This window comes from Gastrolobium bilobum, unplaced genomic scaffold (genome assembly GCF_033153095.1).
Source record: "Gastrolobium bilobum isolate Gb01-03AN ecotype WA unplaced genomic scaffold, APGP_CSIRO_Gbil_v1 utg4067, whole genome shotgun sequence".
NCBI classification, from domain to species: Eukaryota; Viridiplantae; Streptophyta; class Magnoliopsida; order Fabales; family Fabaceae; genus Gastrolobium; species Gastrolobium bilobum.
The window spans coordinates 134,517-148,070 of record NW_026896031.1 but is presented as its reverse complement, the minus strand read 5'-3'; the positions used below and the strand labels follow the sequence as shown (position 1 = coordinate 148,070).

The following is a 13,554-nucleotide window of genomic DNA, read 5'->3' as shown; positions in this document are numbered from 1 at the left end:
GCTTCCTTCTTTTTTGTAATAAAAGTCAATAAATGGGGACAAGGAGGGCACTGAGGCATTACTTTCCCTGGCCCCAATCTCCATCACTAGGTTTAGGTTTAATAGCAGAATTAGTTAATACACTAATATTTAAGGTTAAACTACCACTATTGGTTCATTTTTTCACTAAGTTTTCAAAAGGTCCCCTATTGTTTAGAAGCGTTTAACAAGATCCCTATACTTCTCTTATTATGAAATTTTATAATTAAGTCCCCAAAATCTGCAAAAGAAAAAGGCCCTGCAGATGACAGTAAACATATATTAATGGAGTCTAAATGGTCCTCAGTCTGCATACATATTTTAAAAATTAGATACCAAGTTTTCAATTAGATACTAACTTATTATGAAATTTTAAAATTAACTCCCCAAAATCTGCAGCTGCAGATGACAGTAAACATATATTAATGGAGTCTAAATGGTTGTCGGCCTGTATACATATTTAAAAAAAATTAGAAATATAGGGACCCCGTTAAAAACTTTAAAACAATAGGGTCCTATTTAAAAAATCAATGAAACTCTAGCAACTACAGAATAATTTAAAGAGCATGTAATAATAGTATTTTGCTTAACTAATTGTACCCTTCATGCATCTGTACTTATCTAGTGCACATATTTTTGCAAAGTTAGAAAATCAATAAGTAAAAACAGCAAATGCCTAATAACCTAAAAATACACAAGAATAGCAGATGCCTACCTTACCTACTAACCAATTTAGACCACCAGCTTCCATCACAGAAACAATTGCTTTCTGACGCCAATGTAACCTTGCTTCGTTAGACAAAACCTTTGAACTACTTGAAGAGCTGATTGGAACATCAGCACGTGAAATAAAGCCTACGAGACTGCAGAACAACTCATCCTTTTTGTCAATATTTGAACCTAAATCAATGAAAATATAAATTATTGACACAACATATATAAGAATTTGCTGAGGCAGCTTGATTTTCTCCATAGCAAAGTCAGACAAACTTTCATCAGCAGAAAGTGCACCACTTATGGTTTTAAGTTGAACCACAGCCCCTGTAACAAATTGAATCCAGAGTAAAAATAAACATCCATTGTTTTTCCCATTATAAAGGGCATGTATTAGAGAACAAAAAGCAACTAATCAAAGCACCAAAGTTAAATTTTTAAAACATAGCCTTATAATGCATATGAAGAGAGGAAAATAAGATTTGGGAATCAATTAATTAAATCCTATCACATTTCAGGAAATGATTTTATATTTTCTCATGAAAGTTAATTGGTTTTAAGAAAAGCATGCCAGTTTGAACAATGCATGGTAGTACATCCTTTAAAGTGAGAAAAAAAAGATAAAGAACAATGAGCATGTGTTAGGCTATAACAGAGGAATGCATAGGTTTAAGCCTTAACTTCAGCAACCAAAAAAAAAAGCTAAAGAATTATAAACAAACAATAAGCAGAAACCAATAACATAAGATGAAACTTGTACAAATTTACAGCAAACATCATGCACAAAAGTATTCAAAACCAAGAACAAAAAAAGGAAACCCTTAGTCACATATTGAATATACCTTTCATTAAGGCTGTGAGTTTTTGAACTCCACCATAGTATCCAAAAACTCTGCAATTATATAATGAACGGGCAATAATTTTCAGTGCATCCAAAATTAAAAACCCTTCAGAAGTAATAAACAACTTGGTTGCAGCCCCAGACAATTCTGTCGGCGATTGCACCGTGGTGGTGTTCACTGAAAAGAACAAGGGGAAACAAGAATTACTGCAAATGACATATCAGCAGTAACAGTACCAGTACAAGTAACCCAAAATACCATTTCAAAAAATTTATGTTCAACATCATCTATTAATCAGAGAAAAGAAGCCTGGGGCTCAATTTTGATTTAGCAAATATTAAGCAGCTGAACCCAACAGAAGAAATTTGAATAAGTATATCACCTCCCTTCTAATATCTGTTTCATTTCTTTTACATATAGATGGTAGATGCCCTACATCTATTTTTTATTGCATGCATTAAACCAATTTGGACTTCCTTTTACTGAATGTTGTTTAAGGAAGAAGGTGAAGATAATGACAATGATTTGCAACTTACACTCGGTGACTAGTGAGCTTAACTGCATGACCTCTTCAATTAATACCCGAATGACTTCAACAGGATGTCCAGCTGAGCAGCCAACAACAACATCATCAGCAGATGGAAAATTCTCGGCAGACTCTAATAATATGCCTGAATTTACAGGTTCCCAATCATTGTAGGCAACTACAAATTGCTTGATGAAAACATGAAGCAGCCTCTTTTTCTCGACCTAAAACATTAAGGTCATTATATTATGTTAGGGAAATTTACCAAATAGACAACTACTGTTGTGAGAAAACATGCATTTAGCACGTTTATTAGAGCAAATATGCTTCTTTTATGTTTAATAATAGATAGTGGATAGATAGAAAAATCCTACAGATCGCGCATCTTACATTACTTAAATGCATATATAAAATTCTCCGATTTCTCTATTTTTTTAAGAATACCGAGTCGGGTAATAAATAGCAGCTCATATGAAGCTCGTCAAGCTACAGAAAATTAATATTTGATAAGTCTAAATATAACAAGCATAAATCCAATCATACCTTATCATCAATTTTCTCATATCGCTCCCAAAGAGTATTTAGAATTGCCTCATCACCAACATCACTGGAAAAAGTCAAAAAGCAAATGAAACTCGAGTAAAAGCAAAAGGAATTTTAACAGCATTAACACAAATGATTATTGTGGCTTGTTCCCTTGTAAATATCTCTTTCAGTTTCACACTTGATCCCCCTAGCAAATCTAAAACCCCTTATTGACGAATTTATTTGATTTCCAAAGCTCCCTCCAAGGTTGAGTGTTTTATATGGATAGCAGTTCTTAACAGGATTAACTCAAATCATTTGCTGCAGATTTGCAAATTTCCCACTTCCCTTTAGAGCATGGCACAACACCTATTTCTGCATTGCAAGGCAGCAACCTTTGAAGCAACCATTTTGGGATAGTTGATGAGCACTTGGTGTGTCCCTCTACACTAGATCTGTTTTTGATAGTTCAGTTCAAATGATTTGGCAGGAGTAAAGAGGCCAAAATTGTGTTTCAATATGCTATTTTGCTGTTATTTGGTGCATAAAGCTAGAGCAAAATGCACGCATCTTTAAGGTTGTCACCTTGTCCATAAACTAGCTTTGGGATAGGTATATGTTCTTAGCTTTTCTGGTGTTCTGCAGAAGGTTGTTTTAAAGGAGCAGCCAACGCTGACATGCAAAGGGATTGGGAAGCCAAGCTAAAAACTTTTGTTTAGTTTTTAGTTTTTTCTAGCTCTTCAGGATAACTTATTCTCGTCCCAGCGGTACTCATTTTAACAATACATCTTTTATCAATCAAAAGACAGTTTTTAGCAGGTCTGCACAGTCATGTGCCTATTAAAAAAATTTAAAATAAATTAAAGACCATAACGTCTTACGTTCAATACATATTGATTTGCATAAAAAGTAATTCACATGTCTTAACATCTTACAGAATCTCTCTCTTCTATAATCACCCAAAACATGGAAGTTACACTGAGATTCAGTTCACCCCCAAAATATTAAAAATGTTGAAGAAAAAAAAGCTTATAAAATCAGCACAGTTTCAAAGCTCTAAGATGGAAGACACCTCACAAATAATAGCATGAAAAATAGGACATGTCTCATCAGTGTCTCCCCCAAACAGATCAAATGTCATACAGAAACAGGATTCAAGAAAGTCCAGAAAGACATGATAGTCGAGACTAATATTAATCCAAAAGACAATAATCACCACATTGGGTTCCTTCTTTGGCACAAACTTAACTAGATTTAAACATTATACTTTTCATTTATTCTCATGAAGCAGTAACAAAGAATAACCTAAATAAAACAATGTGCATGTCCTTGTCATTGGCTAAAGGATGACAGTTCCATAAAAACAAGTACACTTTTGGCACAACCATTCACTCCCAATTTCAAGAGGGATGACACTTGCAATCCCACGACTGCTAGTTACAATCCCCATTAGTAATATGATATCAAGAGTTTGTCTAACACAATTCATTGTATATGCATTACATAAATGATAAAACTCCTTTTCCTAAAACAGTACTCAATTATGAAAGACTTCAGTCTTGACAATTGGCTAAACACTCTGAGGACACCAACATCAACATCAACATCAACACTCTGAGGACACCAAAAGACATAAATTTATAGCAAGGTAACTTACGCTTCTTCCACATATGGATGAAATAGCATACATTGGACATCAACATAATTCCAAGACAAAAACTTATTATTCAGATAGTTGTAATTAACACAAATATGGAGCTTTGTTATTTGATACCATAAATGAAAACCACTTGAACAAAATCAAGGCATGAGAACTTATGTTGTTACCTGAAGCGAATCTTGGGCCCAGGAGGAGAATACTTTGGAGCTTGGAAATTTGAAGATTCGCCAGTATTCCCAGTGGACGTTCTTCGGATAAGGTCAGCAACACCCTTAACAATATTCATCCTTCCTCACCAGTTATCATAAGGAATTAGAGTTTTTTTCTCATCGTCGAGACTTCATGATCCAAACATCAGTTCCAGCTATCACTTTTCGAGAGAGTAATTTTCTAGCTAGAAAGACACAATCTAGTTGAGTGTTGCACAACGTCGGAAACACACATGCTTTAAACCACTAATAACAATGACAAATCGCCATCCAAATCTGATGACAAAAAAAAAGTGACCTAAGTGAAAAATACTTATACAACAAAACGAACTTGAGAAAATCACCAGTTACATCTCACTCTAACTTCAACCGTCCCTTTTTCAGCTGAACCAAGCTCATTCCACTCACTAATTAGCGATAAATTGAAATTCCTAAGCAAGTAAAAGAAATCGGACAGAAGTCGAACGAAATTCCGCACATTTGGAGAATCTCAAGAATCCGATTGTGCGATTCTTAAAAACAGAAAAACTCAATTGAACGCCAAAAATAATTATTTGAGAATCAAGAAACGGAGTATACCTGAGTAGAAGATGGAAGGATCCAAACACGGTGGAGTTATAGCGTTTGTGGACGGAGATCGGAGATGACGATTCTCCTAGAACCTGTTTTTCCTATCTTTTTCTTTCAAGATATTCCACGGGGCTTCTTTAATAGCATTAGGAATTAGAGAGAATTGTCATTATTGTAAGAATAAGAAGAATGCGTGAAAGAGAGGAAAGTGCTGAAAACTGAAAAGCAAACCCTGTAAACTAGTTTAATTTCAATGCTGCCCTGGGTAGTGGATATATATATAGCAATGGGGAAGTGTTGACATTGTTGTACAAAATGGTAATCAACATCGAACTTGCCCCTAAATTCTGCAAAATTATTTTTAAAAAGTAAATAAATTCTGCAATATTACGCAATCTCTGGTAATTTAATTTTATAAAGCTTTTTAATGATTAACAGGCTCATATATGATATATTCTTCAATTGCATGAATTTTACAAGGTCAATATAAGTTAATAAATTCTTTCATTAATTTTTGCGAGTTTGACATGGATTTCTACAGTAAAATTATTTTATTGAATAAGTATGAAAAATAGAATGTACTATGTTCTACTACTATATCTTATCAGTGTATTAGATTGAGATTTCAAAATATTTTAATAGATTATTTTTAGACAAAAAAGTTCGTTAGTATTCGATTAGGATTTTAATAAATTGAAAAAAAGCCGTAGTATTCGATTAAGATTTTAAAGGATTATTTTAGAATCCGTCCAAATTCGTTGGTATTCAATCAGGATTTTGAATAATGGAATCATAATCTTGTGGTATTCAAAAATCTGACAATTTTAATGAATTTTCTATTGGTGTGGATTTCGTGAGACTTTTTAGTGAAAAATATACTATGATGCCTGTATCACAATCTCACCCTAAACCCCAGAATTTCTTGAGATTCAACAATTTATTGAAATTCTTTTATTGCAGTGTTTCTTCTTCCTTTGACAGGTTGATTGCTCAAAATTGGGTTCCGTCACGGGAGCTTCATCAAAACTATAAAAAAAAAAAAAAAACATATTTTTGAGCTATTTTCATCACAAAACAACCCAAAAATAACAAACTAACGAGATTTTAATATAATCTCTCTCAAAAATAACATATGTTTGAGCCATTTTTTATAAAATTTGGAAGTTTAAAAAGTGGTTTTTCAAGCTATGGGTCGCGATTTTTCTTGACACAAAAACGTGTGCTTTTTATATTAAAAACAACATAAAACAGTGAAAAAATAACAAGGGAACTAAAACCCTCAAACCAATTTATGTTTTACGTTAATGAAACAATATCAATTTAAAAAAAGATTGAAACTTTCATAATATGAACCCTATATTTCGTAACAATACACTAATGAACGAAATTCCTTCACTATAGGAAACGATTTCAAATAATTTTTGTGTCAATAGATAACTAAAAGCTTGTTTCTACAAAACCCCAAACCAATTTAAGGTTTCAATGTATCGATCGAAAAAAAATTGAGAAATTTTCTAAACTTTCATGTAATTAAATCCAAAATTTCAGATTCGAAATTTTCTTAGAATATTCAATAAAAATATGCAAATGATATATGGTTAGAAAACTCTCATCACGTAAAACAAAAACTCCAAGGTTTTCAAGATCAATTGCAAAAAATTCCAAACGGAATTTTATCATGAACTTTAGGTTCTATATGCAAATTTATTATTACTTTTATAATTAAAAGAATTGGGTCTTATAATCATATATGCATAGCTTTGATACCAAATGAAGAAGATAATTTTCAACCCATTAGATCAACGGCGGACCTACATATGTTTCTATGTCTGCAATTGCAGACATTAATTTTTTTTTTTTGGTGGTTGAAACTGATGATTTCGGTGGTTAACATTTGATGATTTATAGTACCTATGTCTACATATGATTTATGTTAAGTTGAAGGGTTTTTTTTAAATTTTTTTGTTTGTTAATGCCTTTAAAAATTTTATTTAAAAAAAAAATCGGGCGCTGCCCCGAACTCACCACTAAATATGCATACACAAATACAATTTTTTGAGTCCGCCACTGCATTAGAAATGTGAAAAGTTGTTGTTTAGTAATTTTGAATATTTGTTAAAAATTATATTATGTTTTACTGATTGAGAAAATTATATTAGGTTTTACTTTTTTTTTATTAATTTCATTGCATTTCTTTGTTATTTTTTTTATGGAGAATATTATGCTTACAATTTTTTACAACTATATATTAACTGTTGATTTTCGTCAATCAACGGTTATTATTTTCGTAAATCAGACTCATAATTAATATTTAATTTGCAATGAATGATAAACGTTGAATGGCGGAAATCAACGGTTACGATATGATTGTAAAATGCTGTAAAAAAATAAGTTGTAAGTATAAACTTTTTCTTTTTATTGACTCTTGTAATTTTGAATATTTGTTAAAAATTCACATGGTTTTTTAAAACATTATAAATATATATTGTCCTTTAAAATCTTATAAATTTTATTAAAATCCTTTGAAATTCAATCTTATGAAATCTTGATTGTAAAAAAAATCTTTTAAAAAAGTCTTTAAAGTCTCTCCAATTATGAATAGTCTTTTAAGGGACAACTACCAAATTTCTACTGTTTACTTAAAATATTACCAGAATGCCACGCCCCATAATTTTTTTACCAAAGTGTCACGTCATCAATCTCGCTACGCCATGTGACGAGTTAAGATTGGCCACATGACAGCACTAGTTGGCCACGTAACTAACTGTGCAGTGCAGTTAGATATACGTGGCAGACAACCCCTAAGATTTTTAATAGAATTACTTTGTATTGGAAACCGAAAGAGTTTTTTCTTAAAAAGTTTTTTAATAATTTCAAAATTATATTTACATTTTCACATTTTCTTCGTATACCATTTTTTTTATCTATATGTATGTAGTTTTATTTTTATTAATTAATTTTTCACAATAATATGTTGGTTTCATTAATATTCATCATTATTAATAACAAAATTTTTCTAGATATCATTTTAATTTAAAACAAAAATTTTAGTTTATCTCCTAAGTTAAAATTTAAAAGTGTATATAATACAATCCAATATCGAAAGCACATTAAATATGAAGCATTACTAACTTTTAAATTACATTTAAAACTTAAAACTATTTATAATAAAATCAATATTAAATAAATCTAAATGTACAAATTTTTAGTACCAACAAATATATTTTTTAAGCCTTTTAAAAAATAAGAGAATGATTACAACTAATTTCAAGAAATAGTTTAGGTTCCATGCTTATTATTTTATAATTATTATATATCTTGACCATTTTGTAATTTTTTTTTGGTAAGCACCATTTTGTAAAATTAATTGATTTCATATTTTGCAGTTTCTAAATAAAACAGTAATTTTGGATAAAAATAATTATAAATTTTGTTATAGAATATAGAAGGTATTGTGAAGAAATTGAGTATAAATTAAATTTATATACATCTAATCGAGTCATGCATTTCAACTGTTGACTGACTAATTGAATTGTTACCCACTAATTCAATACTTTAATCGAATCGACGACTGATTCAGATTTAATAATATTGCATATTTTGTTTATTCAATGTGAGACTTTTTCTCACGCATTCCCAAAACATCTTATTTTATTCCACCTCTCAACATTCAATTTCTTATTAATATTTAAATTCTACAAGAATTATAACTGTACTTCTTTTTTCAGAAGCTTCATTGGAGCAAGTGAGGGTTATCTCCACGGTCCTTAATTGTTTTTGCAGCGCCTCTGGGCAAAGAATCAGCAAGGAGAAAACGAGAGTCTTGTTTTCCAGAAATGTGCATAACTCGAGAGCAGTGGAGGAGATCATTAATGAGATGGGTTTCATGAGGGCCAATGACCTGGGGAAGTATTTAGGTGTTCCTTGGATCCACCGCAGAATTACGACGTCCAAATTCGACTACATCCTCAAGAGAATCGACTAATGGTTGGAAGAAAGCTACCCTCTCCTTGGCTGGTCGTACAGTTTTGGCTCAATCCGTTTTATCAATCATTCCTTCTTACTCAATGCAGACTTGTATCTTCCATGTAAAAACGTGTTTATAGGTGGAAAGGAGGATTAAAGACTTTATCTGGGGTTCTTCACAAGATAGTAGGAAAATTCATGGGACCGCCTGGGAAAACATCTGCAAAAGTAGGAACAGAGGAGGCTTGGGTATTAGGAAGATGCGCACGTGGAACCAGGCGTTTATCATGAAACTTGGGCACGGCTTGCTAACACAACGCCACTCCTTGTGGGTTAGAGTGCTGAAAAGTAATCTTTGCAATGTTCTTGGTCATGTTAGCTCTCTAGCTGCTGAAGTAAGAGGGTTCTGGGAAGGGTTCCTTCAAGCTTGGAAGGCTGGCTTCAAGAATCAAGAAGGTTTGGTTAGAAGGTGACTCACTCGTGGCTGTCAACACTATCAACAATGGTTGTCATGAGTCTCACCCCCTGACTCATGCCATCAACATAATTAGGCTTCTGATCCAGAAGGACTGGGAAGTAGTGGTTACACATACCTTTCGTGAAGGCAATATGGTAGATGACTGAATGGCTTCCTTTGCTTACGAGTTTGTAGATGGAATACTCGTGTATATATTCAGGGACCCCCCACGTGACTGTAGGATCTTGATAAGTAGAGATGCAATGGGCATATGTAGCCCAAGGCTTTGTAGGATGTAGTCGCGGTTTGTCTCTTCTGTTTGTTTGTTTTTCCTTTGTACTAAAAAAAAAAAGAAACATTGCAAAGATTACAATCAATTGAATTATAATAACCTACCAGTCAAGCAGTATCCTTGTCTCAATCTCGCTTTATTTTAGATTTAGCGTTGAAAATAACAAATCGTACACAACTCACACCGCATCATCGATAAGAAACCTCATTCATATGTCACCAAAAAAGAAAAAAGAGAGAGAAACCACATACAATTATTTACATATCAATTCAGTGTTTAATTGCAACTCTTCCAATGATTGATATTGTTTAAGAGTCAGCAACTCCGTAACTAACATTAGGACAATGGCATGATTTACAAATAAAAATAATTGATTAAGGCCAACGAGTCATTACCAACACCTCGTCATTTCTTAACATCGGATAAGCCTCAGTTTATTGCGGACTGCATCTATCAGTCAATATGTGTGACAACGTAAGCTTTGTAAATTTGGCTATTAATTTAGGGAAGAGTATTTGTTATTTTAAATGACACAAAGTTATGTTATTTTAAGAGAGAGATATACACAAAGAAAAATATTTTTTATTTAAAATTTAAATTAAAAAACATCCATTTTATCTACCATGATTTTTATTCTTTGTGTCTATTTCTCTCTTAAAATAACATATCTTATATCATTTAAAATGACAAACACCAAACTCTTAATTTTAAGGCTTTACACTTTTGAGATTCAGAGAATTAAAAGTGGGGTTATCTTTTATTTTATTTTTTAAAAAGTGAGGCATAGTGTTGGAGCTCTCATTGGTATAAGAAGTGACTTCTCCTTTTACAGAAGAAGTATTTTTTCCTAATTTTAATTTGAAATAAGTACCATATATTCATTTTGTTATATATATATATATATATAGAATTGATTTTTTAAGAGGAGGGTTATACTTACAACCTTTTATAACCATATCTTAATATCGTTGATTTTCGCCAATCAACGGTTATCATTTATTTTGAATTAATAATTAAATAATGAGTTTAATTTGCAAAAATCATAACCGTTGATTGACGAAAATCAACGGTGTTAAGATATGATTGTAAGAGGTTGTAAAAAAAATGGTTGTAAGTATAACCTTTCTCTTTTTCTTATATTGTTGAACAAAATTATCCCCTACAAAAAAATTATTATTATGTATTACAGACAGTAAATAGTTATAATGGTAAAATTTTTTACTTTTTTTCTGCCACATCAGCTGACAATGTCCGAGAAGAGAGAAATATAAAGCAACTTTAATATTATAATTATATACTACCCATAATACATAGTTATTTTTTTTATATGAGATAATTTTTATCCAGTAACATAAAAAAGAAAACTTTCGATATATATATATATATATATATATATATATATATATATATATATATATATACACATATACAGGAAAAGGATATTGTAACAACCAAATTGTGTTACTACCAATCCATCTCACCGTTAGATCGATTATGTTAATACAACGGTTATATTTATTTCCATCTTTTTATGGTCATGATTTTCTAAATTTAATACTTTATATTTATTTTCACCTTTGTATGATTATGATTTTCCATATTTAATGCTTTCACTTTAAATATGGGAAATCATAACCATACAAAGATGAAAATAAATATAACCGTTGGATCAACATAATCGATCTAACCGTTGGAAAATCATGAGCATACAAAGATGAAAATAAATATAATCGTTGTATCAACATAATCGATCTAACGGTGAGATTGATTGGTAGTAACTTGGTAGTAACACAACTTGGTTGTTACAATATCCTTCCCTATATACAGGGGTGTAAATGGGTTGGGCTTTGGCCTTCCTGACCCAAGCCTACGTACAAAAAAATGCAACCTATCTGGGCTACTGGCCTATTAAAGGCTTTATTTGTAGGTCAAGCCCGACCTATTTTTAAAAATAAGAAAGACCGACATGGCCTACAGGCCTTGTAGGCCTACCACTGTAGATACTAAGAAAAAATAATAATTGTGTAGAGCAAAGAAAGCTTCATTCATGCATGCACTAGTACTTCTCATAAGAAAAATACAATTATTGGGTGCTGAAATAAAGTCTACAAGAGAATGTTATTCATCTAAAAATTAGGATTGGTATTGGTACTTTGCCATGTCACGTAAAATAAATATTATTTTATTATTTTATTTTTAATAAATTAAATAGGCCAACCTACAAGGCTTTGGGGTAGGCTTGGCAAAATTGGCCTACGGCCTATTTGTTAAAAACGTTTTCTTAAAAGCCTGAGCCTATTCTACTTTTCTGAAAAGCCGGAAGCCAGGCTTAATGTAGGCCGGGCTGTAGGCTGGGCCGGGCCAACCTGGCCCATTTACACCCCTACCTATATATATATATATATATATATATATATATATATATATATATATATATATATATATATATATATATATATATATAGGGTTCGCTTTTTCTACAGTCAATGTATATAAGTTATCTACATTGAGCCTAAAATGACATCGTTTTGAGGCAGAAATTAAGGTATTTTTGTAACTATAATTTATTTCAGGGTTATAGTAGTTTTTTTCATTATATTTTTTAATTTTTCAATCCAAAACGACGTCGTTTTGGGAGCGATTATAGATAACTTATCTACATTCACTTTAGAAACATTAAAGCCATATATATATTTGTGTGTGTGTGTGGTAGGGATCTAACGACTCTCATACGAGCTGTCAAATTTTAAATTTAACATTGGTGTCAAATGATCCTATCGCTCTCTCTCTCTCTCTCTATATATATATATATATATATATATATATATATATAAATACGGACTTATCTTCGTTTATTTTATCTCCTGTTACTAAATCACAACAATGCAAAGATGGATGGTGATAAAGGAAGAGAGAGAAAAAAAGGAATCATATTCATTCAAACGTGAATCAATTAATATAAGGAAATAACAAAACGACGTAATTTTAGGGTGGTCGGAGATCAACTTATCTCAAGTTGTCGGAGAAATATTTTTCCTTATATATATATATATATTATAAATGTGAAATATTCCTATTTATACTCGTTGCAGTATTTTTAAAGGGTCCACTTTTTTATCAATAAAATAGATTATTTATTTATACGGAGCCCAAAACGATGTTGTTTTGGGACAAAAATCAAGGTATTTTGTAATTATAATTTATTTCAAAATTATAATAGTCTTTTTTATTATATTTTTTAAATTTTTCAACCCAAAATGACGATATTTTTAGAATAAATATAAATAATTTATCTAATTCACTATAAAAACATTAAAGGCATTTTTAAAACTTAAAATGTTTTTAATCTATTATCTTTATCAACCGACAACAAGTATTATATTTTTTTTTCGAGATAGACAACAACAAGTATTCTTTCTTTCTTTTTTTCTTCATGTACAACAATCAACAATGTGTGAACACAGATAAATTGTAGTGCACTCGGTGCGGTGAAGCAAACCAATTAAAAGCCAGCATCTATTGTGCCAATTGTACAGAAAAAATAAAATTTTATTTTTTAATACAGGTGCCATGCTTTTGATGGAAGATCCATCATATCCGGTGTACATTAAATATTTCCCAGAATTAGCCTGAAAGTCAGTTATCATGTGGCAACTAACGGTCAAGTAACAAAACAACAAAAATTACAAATAAAGAGAAAAAAATAAAAGAAAAAGCGAGACACATATACCAAGGTTTGTTACTTTGAAATTTGAATTAAAGAAATTTAAGTTTT

The 13,554-nt window shown here is 31.2% G+C and overlaps 1 protein-coding gene across 1 annotated transcript in view; it reads right to left on the bottom strand.

The window, feature by feature from the left end:
• LOC133297380 (BEACH domain-containing protein B) overlaps positions 1-5,224 on the bottom strand; it is a gene marked incomplete at its 3' end in the record, with an annotated part of 44,497 nt that extends 39,273 nt beyond the window's left edge. The window contains exons 1-6 of the mRNA XM_061496505.1: positions 5,074-5,224; positions 4,453-4,770; positions 2,644-2,707; positions 2,111-2,324; positions 1,575-1,751; positions 739-1,059 (exon numbers count right to left, since the gene is read on the bottom strand). Coding sequence (XP_061352489.1) covers positions 739-1,059; positions 1,575-1,751; positions 2,111-2,324; positions 2,644-2,707; positions 4,453-4,571 — 895 coding nt within the window. The remainder of the gene's footprint in view (positions 1-738; positions 1,060-1,574; positions 1,752-2,110; positions 2,325-2,643; positions 2,708-4,452; positions 4,771-5,073) is intronic.
• Between the last annotated feature and the right edge of the window lie 8,330 nt (positions 5,225-13,554).